Source organism: Nematolebias whitei, chromosome 9 (assembly GCF_014905685.2).
Source record: "Nematolebias whitei isolate Nwh7 chromosome 9, NemWhi1, whole genome shotgun sequence".
In the NCBI taxonomy this organism is placed as follows: Eukaryota; Metazoa; Chordata; class Actinopteri; order Cyprinodontiformes; family Rivulidae; genus Nematolebias; species Nematolebias whitei.
The window spans coordinates 37,262,845-37,283,880 of NC_056506.1; the positions used below are offsets into that span (position 1 = coordinate 37,262,845).

Below are 21,036 nucleotides of genomic sequence, written 5' to 3' on the forward strand. Positions count from 1 at the left end.
ATACATACGCGATATATATATATATAGTAAGAAAGGTATCCGGTGTGGAACAATACAAGTTCGCTCGCTGTGGCGACCCCTGAAGAAGAAGCAACCGAAACAACAACTTATTAATAAATGAACGGTTTTGTTCATATTTCTGAGTTTCCTACATGAATGCTGCACATATGAACTGTTTGTGCATAAAATATTCTCATATAGATTTCTTAAAACCATAAGATACAGAGACATACATGACTCAAAAATGAAAAAGAAAATGAAAAGAAAAGTATACAGACGTAAATCTTAAGACAACTTAAATCCAAATACTTTAGAACTCCTCTTAGGTGTTTAAAAAATATTACTGGAGGTTTAGCTAGCTCCTCCAGAGTCCTGAAACGCAGTTTTAAGAGAGAACAGAATGTACCATATTCTTGACCCGTCTGCCTCAGATGCTTGCTGTATATGGAACCGAATACTGGACGTGAATTGTATCGTTCTCCGTGTCAACTTGTTACATGGCAGTTGCTGTAGTGGAGTGGTGAGAGCGGCACATATGCATTATAGGAGAAAATTGTGAAATGACAGATTCCGGGTGTGATACTGAGGGAATGACTAACTAATAGGAGGGGTGCTCCAGGCTGTTAGCTTTGAAAAGCAGTTTGCACATTACTTTATCTTGTCAATCAGATTCCTGGAATGGAAAAGGTGACTGATAACTTGAATTAATTATTTTCTTATTGCATGCATGTGTTAATTCATGTTAATTTATGTCCCTTACAGGCCCAAGCCAGAATATCCAGAGTAAAGCGGCACCTCTGGCACCCAGATCACCACACCACTCTCTTTGCATATATTTATATCAAATGAAATACTTTTTTTTTTTTTAATCCTGTTGGAACAAGGACTGACTGCCAAATGTGATTTTTGAAATGTACTTTTAAGCTGTTTATGCTTTCTCTTTGCAATTTTTTTTTTCCACAACAACTGAACAACATGAAGCAGAATTTATGGCTATGATGGGATTTGAAAGTTATTTCTTTAAGCAAATCCATCACGTATTCTTAAAGGAAACCTGGTTATTGCAACGTAAGATGAACAATTTATACCAGTAATTAAATCAGTTGAAATTATTTTGGTTGTAAATACATTTGGTCTTAATGCACAGAGAACACCGTGAACCATTTAATTAAACATCGTTAGACATTCTAACAAATTTAACTTCCCCTGAACATAGAGGATAAGAGGAAGAAAAAAATTCTCTGATGAGAACAGAAACAGCAAGAAGTTCTAACAAGGAAAAGCCTGCCAGGTGGCGAACTGGCTGCACCAACAGAACGCACAATCTGTCTGCTTCTCCTTCCAAACCATTGACAGCTGCCATCACCAGCCTTGCACACTCGCACTCAGTGGCTCCTCAGCTCCCCGGCCCATCCCTCTTTAGTGTTTCCTGCTAACCTCGGAGACAGGGTCACCTGGCCCCCTAGTTGCCCGTCTGTGGGGCCATGCTGGCCCCCTGGAGACCTGCCTGCATGGGGATGCGTGGCTAACAGGGGTCTAGCAAATGCACTTTAATGTGCAAACGAAGGGGAGATTCCTTTGACCTGTGAGTTTTTCTTAGCAGACAAAATCCAAAAAAGCATGTTAGCGATGTACAACGATGCGCTGGTGATTTGATATGAAACTCTTAGTTTGCTCCACGTGCAGCAGGATGGGGTGTTCTGTTGAACCTACTTTCTTTCTCTTAAATGATTGCAGAGTTTTTGCCTTTTTGTTGAACTGGAACAGCACCTCTGAGTAAAACCTAAGCGCACAGAGGCTAAAGTGAAGTGTTCCACAAAGCCAGCATTGCAACTGGGCTAAAAATAAAGCCTGGCAAACTTATTCTGATCCCTTATTGGTCCCATAGTTTGATTTCACATTTAGCATTTGCATTCCCCTCCGCATAAACATTTCATTCTTCCCTTCCCGCGGTACAATGAGACTTGAGTGACTTTGGCAGCAGATTTTGGATCGGTGCTCCTGAATCCACCAGTGTATGTTATCAGCAGGTAAACAAGCTTTCGAACAAAGCCATAATGGAACTGCAAGCGGCATAAAGAGGCTCATCTCAAAAGCTATACAGCCCATCAAAGCCGGTGTCATTTCCTCAACACTGCACTGCAGCTGAGCAATGCATGGCTGTTAGTTACAGTTTAAATCGCCCCATCTATTTTCAGACACTTCACAAACTCTTTTGTATTGATTATTTTCTTGTCAGTAAGCAGCCAGATTACCAAAATAAAACAACAGATTTTAACGTTTGCTGGATTTTTTTTTTCTTTCTGTTTTTTTGTCGTTGTTGTTCTGTAGTAGGAATTAAAAAAATCTGTCATGCACTAAATTAAGGGGATTTGCAATATAGGGTATTTGAATAATTATTTTCTACTGAAAACAAAATAGTTCTGTCTATATTTGGATGGATTACTGATGCCATTGAACTTACTGTGAAAACAATTTTCCCTTCAAACAAGTAGTACAGCCTGCATCCTACTTTCTGCTCACCAGATGCAATCTTGTTAACTGCACGCCTGGATGCTTGTCACCAAACTTTCCACCCATTTGCCTTTTGGGTACATCTCGGATACACCACTAAAACCTACGCACTCTCTTCCCAACGAGTGGCGATACCTCAAAGCTTTCCTTTCACACGCTGCATTATCTCCGTGGCGGTAATTATCCATAAAACTATGCCATCAGATAGTTCCGATTTCCAATATCAGCCCAATAAATGTGTTTAAATTTTGAATTATCATATTTATGTAGATGTGTGTTACTAATAGTGATTATGTTTGCCATGTGGGTAGGAAATCAGCCTTTCTTATATTGCGCATCCTCACATATTTCTCAGACATTTCATCACACGTTTAATCTGCCCCTGTCTCCGATTTGCTGCTGAACCTGTAGTCAAGGCAGCGAGGGGACAATACGGGATGAGATTATGAAGCATGTCTGTTAAAGCATGTCTGTTTGATCATCGTTCTGTTTAGGTGAAGTTCTCCACTTGGTCTCTTCAGTCCCTGACAGCAGATATATAACCTAATCTCTTTCCCCAACCCTTTTCTTTGGCATGAATAGGGTGGAAATGTGATGGCATTAAGTCGATTTCCTCCTTGGTTTGCAGTTTCAGCCCTTAATGCCTCTTGGCTCCTCTTCAACACACTCGCTCCATTTAGATTTCAAAAATATAAATGTTGCGTTAAGGCTTCCCTATTTATTTTTATTTATTCCATCATTTGAAGTTCCTGCATAAATTCACCCTGCAAATAATGCTTGTTTATTTGTGGCACCATCTACATCGAGGATGCTGTCAGAGATTTTAGGCAGATCAAATACAACTTGTGTGTTTTCTTCAAATACATATTATGTCAGCAACAAAGGGCACGATCAGGCTTTAAGACATTCTTTGGGAATAGTGGTTAGATATTCCACATTTACTCATCTAAATCTTAATTTGGTCCCGCTAGCATGTGTTGACATCCAAAGAAAAGCTATTTCATCGTGCCTTTGTGTTTCAGTTTAAGGTGTTTATACTCATCCTGATATTTGACAGATCTAAACTCCTGCGTTTAAAAACTTCATGGAAATTGTAACGAATATTAGGAAAAGACTTCAACATTGCACTATAATGATCATATTAAGTTTTTACAGAGGTACTGTATTGTTTTTAAAGACTTTTTAGGAGTATGCCTTGCATTTATTTCAACTTTAAATAAACATATGCCTAAAGTCCTAATTAAGGCTTTTATTTTTTAAATGTGTGTACCACTTAACAATAAGGCTCCCCTAGATGGCTAATAAATAGTTTATAGATATGTTATTAATTCATCTATGAACACTTTATAAATCATTAATAGCGGCTTATTATGCATTAATTAAGTGTGACAGAGACCAACCTGACCAGTTTCTTGCCAAATACTGAGTCAAATGTGTTCACCTATATATTTCAACTAGAGTTGTTATATTAAACATTTCAGACTAAGTTACTACCTTGTAAGCACAATAAGCATTTGTAAACCTATTTCCTTAGCATATAACATTGTACTTTATCAATGCATTATAAGTATCTACAACTAATATGCTAAAAAAAGAGGTTCACAAATGCTTATTGTGCTTACAAGGTAGTAACTTAGTCTGATTTTTTAATATAACAACTCTAGATGAAATATAGGTGAACAGACTTGACTCACTATTTGGCAAGCAACTGGTCAGTTTTGTCTCTGTTACCCTTAATGAATGCATAATAAGCAGTTATTAATGATTTATAATGTGTTTATAGAGGAATTAAACTATTTATTTGCCATCTATAAGGAGAGCCTTATTATAAAGTGGTACCATGCATTAAAATAGATGCCTAAAATTGTCTTTTTTTAATTCCTATTTTAAATCCGTTTACTTTTTCAACAATATTGGTAATATTTCTTTTGACTTAGATATGCATGTTTTAACCAGAAATTTGCAGTTTTCTTTTTCCTCCCTGTAGAAAAGTTTTTAAAAGTGTTGATTTATTTGATTCTTCTAATGGTCTTTAGCAGGAAACAGAAACATTTACTGGTTACAAATATTATCCTACTTTGGATAACCAGGAAAAAATTTCAAAACCATACAGAGCATTGCAAATGTTCATGCATGCTGCTGAACAACTGTTATGAGAAGAAGTAGTAAAATCTAAGAGAAGTCAGGCACGGAGTCAAATGCAGTTTAAATAGTGGAAGTAGCAGCAGACCACACATGGCAATGGTACATCTCATTCAGCCTGATGAGACCGACTCCCAGCAGCACTGTGCTCAGTGGGGGGTTGTAAACATTTACACTAAGAGCCTGTCCAGTGCACATGGTTGGTGCTTGCCAGCCACCTCGGTATCGAATGTTGTGTTGCATATTTTGTCGTTCAGGCCTGTCCCGAAATTGTAGGAATCACACCATCAATTTATGAAGGAGCCATCCAAATGTGACAACAGGCTTATGCTAAATGGAGAAAATAGAGCTAAACATTGTTAAAACACCCCTAGACCCACATGGTAGAGAGTGCTCGGCAGAGAGCTGCTATGCTCCCCGCTGTGAACTGGGAAAGTGATGTTGGTGGGCTCCCTCCTCCATGAGGGCCGCATCATTCTTGGGCCCCGATTTGAAGCCTTTTTGAAGTCTGTTTCCTGCAGCGGAGTGCCAACATTTAGATTTCCACAAAAGCAAAAAAAAAAAAAAAAGCTACATCAAATGAACACAATACACTGCACAATTTTACATCGACTTTCAGTGCAATTGTTCCCGTTTGGTGTTGATCATCTTAAATAAAATGTAACTCTCAAAACTAAAAAAGAAAATTGTTTGATTCAAGTGAAAAAAATATATCCTGGAACAAAATAATTTATTTTTTAATTAAACCAGCTTTATCCACAAACAAAAAGAATGTTTCACCATTGTTTCCGGCGTGATGGATTAGTGGTTAGCACTGCTGCCTCACAGAAAGAGGGGCATGGGTTCAATCCCTGGTTTGCACATTGGGTCCTTCTGTGTGGCGTTTGCGTGGGTTTCCTCCCACAGTCCCAGAACATGCCTGTTAGGCTGCCTTCAGGGCCCCCTTGCAACACAGACCTGTGATCTCAGTGGGATTTGCCTGTTTAAAAAATTAATAGTTTCATTTTTAAGAAACTATATATTTTTTGTTATTTGTGACATAGAATCCCTTAATATTAACATCACACAAGGAAACAAATACAGAAAAAATATGGGGATCAATCCTTTATTGTTTCAAAACTCTATCCTTTACATTACAGTCATTTATTGTTACATGTTTTTTTAATGAGTAATATACAACGTCTCCCGATCATGACACACAGCCACAATGTTTTCCTTTCTACATGTCAATATTATATAATAATGAGAAGTTTGTTCTGATATATTTACCTAGTTCTGACAGCTCAATTAAATTCCCTTTTCAAATTAATAAAAGCATTGTTTTCAAAGTGCATTTCAAGGATTGCAAAGCTGACTGCTTCCTTCAGTCAGTCATCATGTACATTTCAGTATTGACAGTCATACTGATTGTGAGTAACATACAGCATAACTACATTTCAACTACAACATTTATCTGATAAGTAAATTAAAACTTCAATATGCATGCCATGAACATTCCTCCATTAATGTTTATTATAAATGTTTTTTTAAATGTATTTATGTTGATAATTACATTATTTACCACAAAAGGACAAATGCTGATAATGAGAACTAATATTTAACATCCAAATTTTGTTCAGTTCCACACACAAATCAAAGGGCATAATGCCACAGTGTAGAGGCAGCGCCCTGAGAGGATTAATAGCATTTGGTCCACAGTAACAAATCTGGGTTTATAAGAAAACAAAAACGTGATGATAATAATAATAATAATTATAATAATGTATATTTTTGAACAGAAAAATGGCATGATGTTCCATCTTGCCATTAGTAATGTGTTTTGAAGTAAAATGTAGGAAATGTGAAGTTTCTGTTTGAAAATAAAACAAAATAAATATACACTTTAGCTCATTAATTAGGTATTATACTTTTCTGTTCCAGGAAACGGCTTTAACTCTGTAGAACTTGGTTCCCAAAGGAACCTTGAACCTGTTCTGGGCCTGTAGAGAGAAAAAAAAACAACAAAGAAACAAGATAAAAGATAAAGCTTTGTAAGTAAGAATGTAGTTAGTTTTAAAAAAATGAAACTAGCTGACCAAGTAAATGGCTTTTTTAACAATCAGTACATCAGCAGGGAACATTTTAAAAGTTAAAAGCACCTTTTTTGCCTGGCAATATTCCTTCTCCATCACCTTTCCAAGAACCCACGGGCGTCTTGCAGTCCCTGATGCTTTACATAAAAACAAAATATTCACGTTACACATCAAACATTTAGACTCTCAATGGTTATGATCTATGTGCACTGATGCCTTTCTTATAAATCCTAATACGAGTGCTATTTCTTTATGTTACTTATCTATTTTCTTAATAAATCATAAAATAAAATTCCAAACTACAGCTCCAATGATGATTTTAAAAGGTTTTGAAAATGTCTGACCTGGTTTGAGGTCCAGTGCAGTGAGGGACTCGGAGTGGAGAAAGTAGAGGGTGGGACCAACTGTGAACAGCACGTAGTTGTCATGCCTTTCATCCAGGATGATTAGAACTAAATCGCCAACCTGGAAACTGAAACATAAAAAGGTGCACAAAGAGACAAAGGCATGATGACACCAAGTTCTGTAAAGTGCAAACAACACTGTCGTGGTAATGATATAATAATAATGTGTATAATTACACCGCGTGTAATGATGGTCAGTTTCAGCTGAAAACAAAATTGCTAAAACTCAAAATGGTGAGGACATGCTAATGCCATGTGCTATTTTATTATTCACTTACTCTCTGATGGCGATTTTGTCTGAATGCCGTGATGACACGGACGACATGCTCTGAGACATCTGCAAAGAAATTAATTAGGTCAACGTTACTTTTACTGTACTACATTGATATTAAATGACTTTCAAAATAACTTTTCCTAACATTGATCTTTAAATGTAAAAAGCCAGACTTTGTGGTTCATATTTTTACATTTACAATATTAAGCGCTACACTTAAGTCTAACTTTGTAAATGCTGACAATGTTTTTAAATGTGATTTTTAATTTTTCCAACAGAAAAATTAACAATTTTAGGATTTATACTCATAGTTAATGCCTTAATATAGTTTATCACTTCTCACATTGTAAAGCAGTTTCAAAAACTTTTTTGTGATTTTGGTCTCCACAGCAGGATTTCATTCTTTGATACTACTGCCATCTAGTGGAAACATTTAATAAACATCCTCTAATGGAGAGGATTCACTGACCAGTCTTTGACTGAGGCGCTTGTTTTCTTCTTCCTTCATGTGCAAAGTCTGCAACAAATATTAAGCAGATTAAAGTTACTGACATTAAATAAAACGATTTTCATGTGATCGCAATGACATAGATGCATTTTGTGTATTTACCCTCTCCAGTAAGATTATCCGTTGTTTCTCCTCTGACATCATACTGTCACTACAATAAAGAAAGAAATAGATGTAATGTGTGCAAAAATATAAGGACAAACCAAAAAAAAAAAAAAAAGACAGCATCATTACATTTTTTTATCTTGTGTCTTCTTAATACTAAGAAAAAGTAACTTACACCGTCTGATTCTAGCTTACTTTCTTTCCACTGTCAAAAGTCCCACTGTCCATCTTTTTCTGGCTATTTATGCTTGAAATCCGCCGATAACACAAACATTTGTTTCTACGACTGACACAAAGTTTGTAATGACCCAGGTAAAATTCACACTGACATTTTCGGGCTTGCTTTACTGTGGATATATTTAGGATCAACATCCTGAGAAAACAAAATGCATGTCTTTGTACCAGACAACCTCCCAGCTTCTCTGAATGTTCTCTGGTGCAACCATTCTCTTCTTGATTGCCTTGGGTTTAAAATAGGTTTATATTAAATTACATTCCTACTTAAACCTAAAGTCAAACCAGTTATTATTCCAGAGGTATGTGTTGCACACAGAATAAAGATTCTGTCTCACAGAGAACATTTTTGTTTAGATATGAGCCAACTAAAATATCTTGTGGTTTTAAATGTGTGCTACAAAGCTGCTCTAAATACAGACAGAAACTGCCAATCTTAGTTTCAAAGTTTGTATTAAGAAATGTACTAACTACCCAAAGTCCGCTTGATCAAGTTGAGGCGATTTATGTAAATGTGTTTTCTTACTCAAAGTCCTCCAAGACTATTTGGTTTCACAAGGATGGTAAATTTAAAAAGTACATCACAAAGTATTTGGTTACACTCTGTAAAAACATCTTAAATTTAAATGTGTTTATTGAAGAGTAGCTGCTTACTGGACAGCCACCATGCTGGCTTCCACTGCAGAATCGACATGGTCGTCATCTCGAATGGTTGCCACAGAGGCCAGTCTGTCCGTCTCAGACAGGGACTCAGAAAAACAACCCTCAGCAACTGGTAAAGCTCGAGCTGCTGCTCCAGCTTCTGAAGCATCTGGAGCTGACGGGTTGGGGGAAAAGAAGGTGGAGGTAACTAGTGAAGTGTTGCGCAGGCGGTTAAGTTCTTCTTCCAAGTGTTTCTTTTCCTGCATCAAACTTGCCCGGTCCTCAGACAGAGTTTCTATAAGAGCTGTAAACATCAGAGACAGGTAAACAAGGATTTGTGTCAATATTCATTCAACTATTATTTAGGCAGGTAGTTCATAATAAAATTGTATTTACATTCCTAAAGTATCACTCTAAGCAGCAGAAAATCGGAGAAATTGTAAATATTAGTTATTAAGTTTAAAATTGCTGCTTTTGCCAGTACTGTTTAATCCAAAAAGTGTTTTAACATGAGTAACAGGCTTTAAAAACACTTTTTACTTTACACAAGAAATTATTACACTGTTCTCAAACCACACTGTATGTGCAACAAAGTCCTCACCTTTGTCTTTGTCCTGCTGCTGCGTAACATCCTGAAACTTCTCTGTGAGCTCTTTGATAATCTGCTCCTTTTTCACTTTTTCTCGGGTTAGAACGGTGTTGAAATTTGTCTAAACAATGAAAAAATGAAGTTTGAAATCAGTTAACGGAGGCTCATCAATACCTTTGACAAGACAATTTGTATAGTCCTCAAATACAAATTGTCTTGTCAAATTGTCTTAATACTTCAAACTGATAACTACAACCAACTGGAATACAGTAGTTTGTACAGAACCATGGTTTTAAAAAAAATGATGGGAAATGCAAGAGAGAATGATAAAAAAAAACACAGTAGTCCTTTTGTATAGAAGATATACTACAAAACACAAAGCACATAAAGAGAGTAAAACCAGATTATATTTTGTTAATATTTAAACAGCCTATTATTAGAATTAGAAAAAAAAACATTTTAAATTTTTACAGTGTTAAAATATATTTCTATCCAAAAAATATACACATTAACAATTGGCAAACTGGACCAATGTATTAATTCCACTCGAGCACATCTCAAGATTTGATTTCAACGAGATTTCAATTCAGTTCAATTCAGTTTATATAACACCAACAAGAGAAGTATTCAACATCTACAACAACCACAGCCATTCACGTTTTATTTTTATTTTATTACTTAGGGTGAGCATATCAGTCCATTTTAGAATTGTAAGCTCTTATTGTTTACGTTCACAGCTCTGAATGGTCTTAACCCACCTTATTTAGCAGATTTCAAGATTTCTGTAAGTATGAGAAGACCTTAAGATCAACTAATACATCTTTACTGTGTGTCTCAAAGTCCAAATACAAACACTGGGGTGACCCGGTCTTTATGGCTCCCACACCCAGACTGTGGAACCAACTCCCTCATGATGTGCTCCATCACTGACCTGGGCCTTTTTACTGAGATGAGGTAGAGGTAGGGCAGCTGACTTGGGACCAGAAAGTCGCGGTTCGACTCCCAGCCATTCCCACATGTCGTGGTGTCTCTGAGCAAGACGCCCAATCCCTAATTGCTCCCTGGGAGCTTACATAGCTGCCCACTGCTTCACCTGGGTGTATCTCAGGTGTGATGGGTTAAATGCAGGGAACTAATTGTCATCATTGTATGTTCTCATACAATGATGACAATCCCCTTTCCCTTCCTTTTAAATCTAATCTTAAAAGCTGTTTATTCAGGCAGGTTTTTAATACTTCGTGGCACTCTTGATATTTTTCTATTGTTCTTATTGTTTATTTTAACTCTTGGTACTGAAGCACTTTGAGCACCTTTTGGATGTTGTAAAGGGCTCTATAAATACATGTTGATTGATTGATCCCCCCGAACTATGTTTCTTCTCCAGGGATGATGGTACATCATTTTCCTTTCAATTTTACAATGGACAGTTTTGTTTTTTTAGTAAAATTGCAGTAATTAAAACCATCTCAATTGTTTTGTCTGCTTCAATCTGAAACAGAGTAACGTGTTAATACAGTGCTTTAACAGGTGTGCTGGTGAAGATTCTCAGGGTTTTAACAGGGTTCCCAGCATTTCATGAAAATGAAATTCCAAGTTTTCCCTGATTTTTCCATGAGTAAATCCTGAAAGTTCAGGAGATATTTCAGTCACATGAAACATGTTACTCAGAACTTAGCATCTTTTTATGTTTTTCTCTAATTCCCTGAGTTTTCCCTGTCTGGAAAATATGAAGGCCATTTTCCAGGTTTTCCCCGATTTCCAGAGTCGCTGGGAACCCTGTAAAAAACTTTTTGCAATCTGAACACATACCTGCTGCTCTGCGATCAGGGATGTCTTGAGGTTCTGCATCTCCTCATTTTTCTTCCTTTCAAGGAGTTCTAACTGAGTTAGCAGGGAGGCCCTCTCCTGCTGCAGGCGCTCTTGCAACGCTGAGTCAAGAGACAGAGGTGCTGCTGCATCTGCACGGCCCTCCGCATGCAGCGACAACCCTTCATCACTAAACAAACAAATAAAAAAAGTTATAACTAATTCTGCCAAATTAATTCTCTCTAGTAAGGCAAACACATTTTTTTATTTAAACTGAAAGCGCAAAACATCAGCGTGTACCATTAAATGTATAAGTGTCGAGCACCAGAACAGTCTGATTTTAGTCTAAAAAGATTCATCGTTGTGAAGCGATCATTTCTGATCATTTACCTTTTTAATGATGACTTCTCTTGAACCTCTTTCTCAAGTTGTTTAATTTTGTCTAAAAGTTCCTTCTCAATCTTCTCCTTCTGCTGCTCCAACTCTTTAAAGGCTTCTAGTGGTACAACGTCTGAGGCGGCTTCTTTGTCTTCATCTTTTTGAATTGCGTGTTTGTCCTGCTCTAGTTTTTTAGAGTGCAGCTCATTCTCTGCCTGCAAATTGTTGATAACAGTCCTCAACTCCTGCTCCAGGTCATGAAAACTCTTCAACTGCTTCTCTTTTTCTCCACTAAGAGCAGCCACTTGCTGACGTAATTCCTCTTTGAGGCTTTGCTGCTGCTCGGCATGGTTTCTTTCAGCATCCTGGGCTTGCTGCTGCAGGGTAGAGACCTTGGTGTGTAACAGAGCAGCCTCCTCCTCGTGCCTGTCCACCAGTTCCGAAATGCAGTGGTCCTTTTCAATCCTCATGAGGGTTCTCAGCTCCGCCATGTCCACTTCATACTCTTCATTTTTTGCTTGAAGCTGTTGTTTGAGATTTGCCAACTCATCTCCAAGTACTTTGGTCTCAGCCTCAATTTGGGTATTTATTGCCTCTGCATGTTGACTCTTGGCTTCTTCAAATAAAATTCTGACCTCCTCTGTCTCGGAGTCTTTGAGGGCTAGCTCTACCTCTAGTTTGCAGCGGAGTTCTGCAAGCTCTGTACATCGAGCTTCCAAGTCCTTGATTTGAAGCTCCTTCTCTTTAATGGCAGCGGCATGGTGATCGGTTGCCTCAGTTAACTTTGTACTACTTTCAATAGCAACATTTTCCAGAGCCACCTGGTTATTCTTATTCAGGCTGTCAATTTCAGTCTTGTGCTCTTGCTTCATTCTATCCTCCACCTCCTTTAAATGGCACTGGGCAACAGCCTCCATCTCCTGTCGAATCTTCTGCTGACTGCGTTCAATCTCTAAGTGCAGGTTTTCAAGCTGGCTGGTCAGGGAGTCCTTCGAAGCAGAAAGCATCTTGACCTCTTCTGTTTGATTGCCGATAATCTGCTCAAGGTTTTTGAGCCGATGAGTGAGATCACTCTCTTTTTCAACCAATCGCTCTTTTTCATTCTCAAGCTGAGTAAGTTCTTTCTCTTTGCGCTCCATAAGCCCTTCGAGCTCCAGCATTGCGCGTTGCACGTCTCTTACAATACTTTGGTTTACTTGGTTTTCCTCTGTCAGTGCAAGAACTTGCTTCTCAAGCTCCTGCCGAACTTTTAGTAGCTCACATTGATGCTGCTCTTTTAACTCAGTTTCATGAGTTTGGTGCATCTGGTCTACAGTAGTGTGCACTTCTGAACTCATGCTAAGCAGAGCTAACCCAAAGTCATGTTGTTCTTTCACTACTAGATCTCTTAAGTAGTACAGATCACCTTTTACACTTCTTAAGTTAGAGTGGGACTCTTCTGCAGCAAATTTGTATTTTTCAACAGCTTTATGGAGCTCAGCAATTACGGAGTTCTCTTTCTCTAGTGTTGTAGTGTCCTGCATTCGCTTGTTGTCAATTGCATTAATAACCGAGGCGTACAGCGACTCAACCATCATCTCAGGGCTGGTAGGGTCACTGATGGGATTGGCCAAGTTCCCTTCAATCACAAACTCATTGACAGCAGACATGAAGTCAGATTCAGGGCTCTCTGCAAGAGAGTCCAAGTCAAGGGATCCTTGCTGCAGGACAGGATCCATGTTTGGATGGCCTATGGTTTCAAAGTCAAATGTCTGTGCATCAATGCTGTCTGGAGATAAATCCTCTAAAGAAGCTGGGATTGGTACATGTAGAGGCTGGCAGCTGGGTCCCTGAAGGCTAAGTGAAGGAGGTGTTTTAGAGAACATTGATGCTGTGCTGCCATGCTTGCTTTCAGACTGTGAAGTCAATGTTGTTGATCTTTGGGCACTCTGACAACAGGATGCCTAGAAAGGCAAAGCAAAAGAATATACATGGTTAGAGATGAGCCAATATTTTTGATCCAGTTACGTAGTTTCACAAACTACAACAAGCAAATGGCAAACTGAGAAAAAGAAAATTAACAGTTACATTTTTAACACAGTTGTATATGTTCATGTTGCACTTCAAAACAGTATAATACAAATGAAGACCATAAAAAAAATTATTACCCTTTGTTCACTTAGTAAGTCAGTAATTGTTCGAGACATTTCATCCACACTCTGTGCAGCTTGGACCAGTTGATGAAGGGACTCTACATGGTGATTTAAAGGCTCAAAATCACACATCGTAGGGACCCTAAAGCGAAAGATAAAAAAATCAGACAAAAAACAAAACAAGTACTTTACAAATGTATTAATATTCTGACAGAATTTATGTACGTTTGTACGTACGCACGTATAATACTACACACTGTACATACTATGTACATATGCACACAAGATTTTATCTAAACCTTTTTAGTGACTGAGGACACTAACTTACATAAGAAAAGGTTGCACCTCTACAGGACAACACGATTTCAAGTACTGCAGGTCATCAAGTGAGATGTCTGGAAGTTCATCATCAAACTTTCTGGGCCTTCGCGTCTATAAAAATGACAGAAGTGATACAAATTGCACCTAACCATCAACATCAATCTTTAAAAGCATTAATTTCACACTTACACAAAATGAAGTTGGAGGCCATGAGTCAAGTCCTTTAAACAATCGATTCCGGAGGAAAGATGTCCCTAAAAATACAGAAAAATGGGTCAAATATTGAAATGAATAAATAAGTTATTTTAAAGATAATTTTTAGTCTTTATTTAACCAGGAGCTGGAGATTTTAAAAACACTTACTGAAAAGTTTTCCAAAAGATTCCCTTTTGAACTTCTCTGCTTCATACAGTTGTTTCCCATCCTTCACAAGAGCATTTGCCCACTGAAAAGAATGTCCGTAAGCGTTATGACATAAAATAAAGTAATGATTATGATCCTCTAAAATAGAAGTTTTTAGCTGGAGGTATGCATAGTGGTCTACATTGTTATGAAGATAATGAAAAAAAACATAATAAAAAACTTGGGAGGCAAAATTTGCCATTTGACAATATTTAAGAGTAGGAAGATTGTTAAACTTAAACAGTACTGTTTGTTATATCTCGATTAAAAAAAAACACATCTGTGTAAGCAAACACTGAATAAGCCACACAGACCTAAAATAGAGTAGCCTTTGTACCACGAGTATGACGAACACTGCACCCATATTCTTCACATAAAATAAACGTCGATAAAATCCCAAACAGTGACAAACTATGCATTTCTAAACAGGTTTATTGTCCGTCCGTCCATCCATCCATCTTCTACTATTTATTCGTAATCAGGTTGTGGAAGCAACAGGTTCAGGAAAGAAGCCCAGACATCCTTCTCCCCAGCAACACTTTTCAGCTCATTCTGGGGAACTCCCGAGATGTTCCCAGGCCAGAGACAATATACAATTCCTCCAGAGACTTCTGGGTCTTCTCTGAGGCCTCCTACCAGTGGGACATGCCTGGAAAACTTCTAAGGGAGGTGTCCAGGAGGCATCCTCATCAGATGCCCAAACCACCTCAACTGACTCTTCGATGTGGAGGAGCAGCGGCTCTACTCCGAGCTCCCTGCAGATAACTGAGCTCCTCACCCTCTCTAATCCATCTCTAAGGCTGAGCCTGGCCACCCTGCGAAGGATGCTCATTTCAGCTGCTTGTATCCAGGATCTCGTTCTTTCGGTCATGATCCAAACCTCTTGACCATAGGTGAGGGTTGGAACATAGACAGACCAATAAATCAAGAGCTTTGCCTTTCATCTCAGGTCTCTCTTCACCACGACAGACCGAAGCAATGCTCTCATTACTGAGGATGAGTCTCCAATCTGTCAGTCCATCTCCTGCTCCCTCCTATCATCATTCATGAACAAGACTTGCCCAGATACTTGAACTCCTCCACCTGAAGCAAACACTCTCCCCAGACCCGAAGGGGGCATTCCCAGGTTTATTGTTTTTACAATAAATGTCAAAAATCCATAAAGGATAAAAAATATATAAATAAAACTGTTTAATTAAGGCAAAAAGTGTGCGATGATCATTTGCACAGACCTCTCGGTAGTGGCGCATAAACATTTTTCTCCTCACGACTTCCACAACTGCCAAGCAGTACATCTGGGGCACAGTACTGAGAGCCTCGACCACCCTCACTCTTTCCATTAGCTCTGTGAGAAGTCTGAGGAGAGCCTGAAGCTTCTCTCCGTCCTGATCTGCATGAAGCATCACGTAGCAGCACCATCTAAAATCACAACCATCATATAAAATTCAAACAGGATTGTCTTGTCTGACAGTTTATCAAAGTAAGCTTCATCAACACAAAATGTATCAATTAAAATGTATGCAACTAAACTGTCGAGAAATATCAACAGAGAAAATATACTCAGAATTACTTGAGTCTGACTTGAAGGTTGTTTGCTAGTTCTTGTTTGGCAGTGGTGCACTTCTTTTTAATGTCTAACAGCTTCCTGTGGTTGTTCAGCATGATCATCAGCTGGTTGGTGTGACTCAGACACAGATCAGGCAAAACAGATGTATCCTTCAGGTTTTCAGCGCGCTTCTGGTTGGCCAAAAACCCCTGCAAACAAGAACAGACCAGCATAATTAAAACAAAATTTAATTAGAAAAAAACATTTTAAAGTATTTGTCTCAAAATACCTGAGCAAGTTCTTTCTGCTCATTTACCAACTTCTTACAGCTTGCAATCATTTGGTCGAGAGCATACAATCTGTCTTCAAGCCCTTTGATGGATTTCATGTTCTGATTATCCAGCTTTGCAATTGTGTCCCGACACTCAGTCAGGAAAGGTTGAATGATCCGTGGATCAAGCTGAAAAATACAACATCTCCATAAAATCACACTTCTCCCAACAGAAGCTAAAACTTTGCATTTCAGAACACTATGTAGAGAATTCTATACACCACTGGCTCACCCTGTTGATGGAGTCAAAACATTTCCTCACAACAGATTCCACATCATTAGGTCTGTCCTGTACGTTGATCCAGTCCAGCAGCGTAACATTGAACGAGGACTGGCTGGCAAGCTCAGGAGTGTCATCATCTAAAAGTGCAGCTCTTAGTCCACCACTGTCAGTCATTTCATTTGTCTCCTGATCTCTATCTGGCTCACATGTGGCTGTACCCGAAGCAGACAAAGAAGCTGATGACTTGGAGGGCATCGGTGTTTTAGTGCCGAGCACAGAGTCAGTGGATTTTTCTTCTTCTGTATCATTTGAATCCTTTTCTGGGGTTAAACTGGACTTCACTATGCTCTCTCTGTAACTGTGTCTTGTCAAACATTCCAGCAGAGGTATCCTGGCCATGACAGAAACTGAAGTCCCTAACCTGCAATCATGACAACAGCATAGGTGAGAATTCATTTTTAATCTAATTAGTCCTCAAACATAGTACTTGTGTTTCCAAGACGTCATTTTAAAGTTGTTCAAAAATCCATAAAAAAAATAAATGGAACAACACATCATAATCTTAAAATTACACTTACTTTGAAAGCTTAACTTTAATTTCCTCCAGGTCGTGTTGATAATTAGTGTATGCTGTATTGAATTTCATGAGCAACTTCTGATAAGACAGGGTGCAGTCATCCAGATTGGCCATGATGGCTGCCCAGCCTTGATGTTGGAGATGTTCATCATGAACCAAACGTTCACAAAAAGAGCAAAGTTTTTTGGCAACTTCAAACATTTCCTGGAGAAATAAAAAAAAAAACGATTATAGAAGGTCAAAATTGCAGCAAAATAATCTATCGCATATATTTGTTTACTCTTTTTAAAAATACACATTAGAAATAAAACAACTGATACTTATTTTGCTAAATACCATTTCTCTTTCTTGCTGTCTGTCAATTTTTCTACAATAGCCCAGAATCTGCAATGTCAGATGTCCCAAATTCCCAAACATTCAATTTATAAAGAAAACTTTCGAAGCAATTAAAAAAAACAAACCAAAAAAAACCAAGTCCCGATAAAATCTAAACTTGAAAAAGCAAGGTTGATAACTACCAGAGCAAGTTGTGTTCGCGAGGCAACGGTGTGAAAGACAGCTGGCATCAGTAGTGACTCCTCCACCTTCAACTGAATCTCGCTTTCAATCGAGAAGGTAGTTTTGGGGATTGTTGGATCCCGGTCAGACAAAATCATCTCTTTGTTAAACAGGAATATGGGGTTGGTTTCCTAAAAATCCACAGTAAGACACGAATATAAAAACATCAACCTACAAAAATTCTAAGAAAATAAAAAGCAAATATGTTAAAGCAAACTTACAGTGCCTGCACTGTAGCTGCAGACTCGTCTGTCTGCAGCCATACATTCCCCTCCATTGACCACCAGGACTTGAAGCTGAACTGCAATCTTATATTTGGCTTGGATGGCATGTTTAAGCTCCAGTACACTAAGCCAAAGAAAGCAATTATTCATATTAAATAAAGAGGAAGAATAATATTAAATAATATTGGGAAGTTCCAATTTCTTACGTTTGAACAGCAAGGTCAGTGTCAAATGTCAATGTGCTGCCATTGTTGACCTGGAACACATACAACTTCATGATGAGCCTCCCAGAGTTTTTCCAGTTTGCCTGTCTTGCTCATTTAGTCACGCTCTGCAGACCTGCAAAAAGTAAACAAGCAAAAAGATGGTAACTGACAATTAAGCCTTAACTGCACTTATAAAAGTATAACCGCAGCCCCAGCTCTAAGCCTTACTCCACAAACAGAATACTTTTTACAGCGACTGTAAGGCAGCAAAGAGGGACAGAAAAAGGTGTGGGGTCATGGTGGAGACAGAAGGAGTGCAATGAAACAGAGAAAAACAACAACAAAAAGTTGTAAGATTTGCCAGATAGACCTCTCAGTGTGGACTGATTAATTATTTGGCAAATGAATCAGGCTGAATAGCTTATTTACTATAAACTGCAACATTCACACATGATTCAAAATGTGAAATGAAAGAATACAGAAATATCTGCAGTGCTGCTAATGACAGTGTTTTTGTTTATCTATGGAATTTAATAGTGATTTTTTTACAAGCTCAAATCAGGATTTAAAACTATTCAACACAAAAAGTTTTATGCGTTCCATTACCGATTTAAGGCAGTACAAAACAACACAACACCCTGAACTCTATAAAGATGCTGCTGAACAGTTATAAGTTTTGGGCTAGCGTGATTGTGACTGTCAATTGTTGCTAACAACACCAAAAAAAAAAATGTGTAAAAACTGGTTTTGTGCCATTAATATTGAGGGGAAAATAGCACAAAAATTAGCTTGTGTTGTAATATTTTGGGTTAAAGGCGTATGTATGCAATGAAATAAATCAAATGTAAAAATTACTTTAAATGTGTGAAAGAGCAGGTTTTAATAAGCTCACTTTGAGCAGAAAATATCTGCTTCAGCAAGCAGACAATAGACATAAATGATGAATAAACTATTATTTAAGTTAAGCTATTTGTTCATGTAAATACCGGGATATGCAATAAAAATGCAAACAAAGCATTAGCATTCTATATCCCAACCATTTGTCTTGCTGTCTTTTCTCAACTAGTTTCGAGGTGATGGACATTTTAAAAGCCACGAATCTCTGAAGTGCACACTGTTGTGGAAGAATATAATAGTGATCTTGAGTTATTCACATTTGAGCTATTAGTTCCAGCTTGATACTCACAAACTTGAAATTTAAGAGATGGACAAATGCAGGCAATCTTTGAGATATAATGTTAACAAAAAAAGTAGTTTGGTTGTGCGTTTGCTACTTTTGGTTATTGTGGAGGTTTAAATAAAAACATGTACTTTATACTCCCTTTGCTCCTAATGTATGGTGAGAGCAGGGAGGAGGTTGGCACTCTTCATTTGTGTTTATATCTAACTTTGTGATGTGGTCCCAAAAATTCATTTAACATCAATGGTGGCTTTGTAAAGTTCAAGAAGTTTAAAAAGAGTATAGTGTGTTGCTTAACTATTCTTATTCTTTTAAACACAGACAGTTTAGGTAAAAGGTAGCAATGTTAACAGCATGTTTGTGTGATCTGAATATAAAAACATAATTTAGTTAAGAAGCCTGCTACGCTTTTATTTACTGAAGAATAAAAAAAATCCCCCTCTGGATTACAAATAGTTGAACAACTTGGGCTATGATCACTGTTTAAATAAGAAAATAAAATTACGTTTAGTGATTTTTTTGTAACCTTTATTTAAAAATTAAAACAATATAATGTACTTTAACAAAAAAAAAAAACTTTAAACTTATGACATCCTTGAAATGTGTTTACTGTGTTAACAGTAGCTGAGTCATCGTGTCATTCAGTTAGGGTAATGACAAGTTTTAAACATCCATAAAGGTATTACCTAAAATGTTGATCTACTTCAAGACGACCTTTATAACAGATAGTTAAATGAGCTAAAATGTATCTGTAAAATCAGACTAATTTACTGGAGAAATGTCAAATTAAGATGTAATAAAATAAAGTTAGCGCTACATAATTAGCTGTTAGTGTTACAACGTTGTTGTAAAAAAGTAAACCCACTAAAATGCTACTTTATCAGTTTTAATGTCAACAATTTGCGCGTATGGGGTCTTTGCAGTTCAGCTTATACAGATGATTAGTAGGAATAAGAAAACGATTGCTATTATTACGTAGTGGTTTCCAGGTAGTCATGACTGTAATGTCAAAGTGGCCGCCACAAGCAGCTGCTAGCAAGCTAAGTCAATAATAATCAGCTACACCTGCGCTAACTAGCCTAGGCTAATACGGGACAGTATCGACAAATTTGACAATGTATTATTGACGTGTGCAGTTAATGTCACTTGTTTATAAGCATATTACTTTAAGGATGAGATTCTACTCACAGTCAACAAAATAAACTATGTATTTTTTCTTACCTCACTGGGCTCGCATCTCCTTGGTCTTCGCCTGTGTCGGCTAGCTAACAAGCTAGTACATAGGCTAGCTAGCTAACCCGTTTAAGCTCTGCATTTTTAGAGTTAGCTTTGAGAGCCACTTAGCTAACGTTGGCAGAACTAAGACAGAAAAGATCTGACAACCATATTTAGTCGCACAAACGACGCGTATTTCTATAAAGTTCTACACGACAACACTCTAGCCGTGATTAGGTAACACACAGACTACACCACCAGTTATTTATCTCCAGTAGCTAACTACGCTAACACCGTCTCGGTTGCCGTGTTTTGTTGTCATCTGCCGATGAGCGGTCCGTGAACGCGCCGCTCTGAAAGAACCCAGAGAACTGTCAGAGAAATGGTTTAGTAATTTAAGATTTTTTTTTTTTTTTTTACTTTAAATTATGACTTTAAAAGCTTTTTATGTTT

General features: G+C 37.7%; 1 protein-coding gene across 1 annotated transcript; it reads right to left on the reverse strand.

The window, feature by feature from the left end:
* Positions 1 to 5,753: 5,753 nt before the first annotated feature.
* rb1cc1 (RB1-inducible coiled-coil 1) lies at positions 5,754 to 20,932 on the reverse strand. Its single transcript, XM_037682311.1, has 23 exons — positions 20,590 to 20,932; positions 18,189 to 18,321; positions 17,980 to 18,106; positions 17,719 to 17,889; positions 17,202 to 17,404; positions 16,633 to 17,044; positions 16,359 to 16,529; positions 16,094 to 16,278; positions 15,756 to 15,942; positions 14,485 to 14,566; positions 14,311 to 14,375; positions 14,129 to 14,232; positions 13,816 to 13,942; positions 11,681 to 13,611; positions 11,294 to 11,480; positions 9,497 to 9,605; positions 8,908 to 9,199; positions 8,017 to 8,065; positions 7,876 to 7,923; positions 7,411 to 7,469; positions 7,073 to 7,200; positions 6,795 to 6,865; positions 5,754 to 6,635 (listed from the first exon to the last, which is right to left on the reverse strand). Exons 2-23 carry the CDS (start codon positions 18,257 to 18,259, stop codon positions 6,558 to 6,560), a joined length of 4,857 nt encoding a protein of 1,618 aa, XP_037538239.1. The 5' UTR covers positions 18,260 to 18,321; positions 20,590 to 20,932; the 3' UTR covers positions 5,754 to 6,557.
* Between the last annotated feature and the right edge of the window lie 104 nt (positions 20,933 to 21,036).

What these genes read in the sequence shown, in the direction of transcription:
- rb1cc1 (XM_037682311.1), bottom strand. Translation starts at nt 18,259, where the DNA reads ATGAAGTTGTATGTGTTCCAGGTCAACAATGGCAGCACATTGACATTT. An exon ending in ACTGACCTTGCTGTTCAAAC is followed by an intron (nt 18,107 to 18,188) that starts GTAAGAAATTGG and finishes TCTTTGGCTTAG; the next exon opens with TGTACTGGAGCTTAAACATG. An exon ending in CGCGAACACAACTTGCTCTG is followed by an intron (nt 17,405 to 17,718) that starts GTAGTTATCAAC and finishes TTATTTCTCCAG; the next exon opens with GAAATGTTTGAAGTTGCCAA.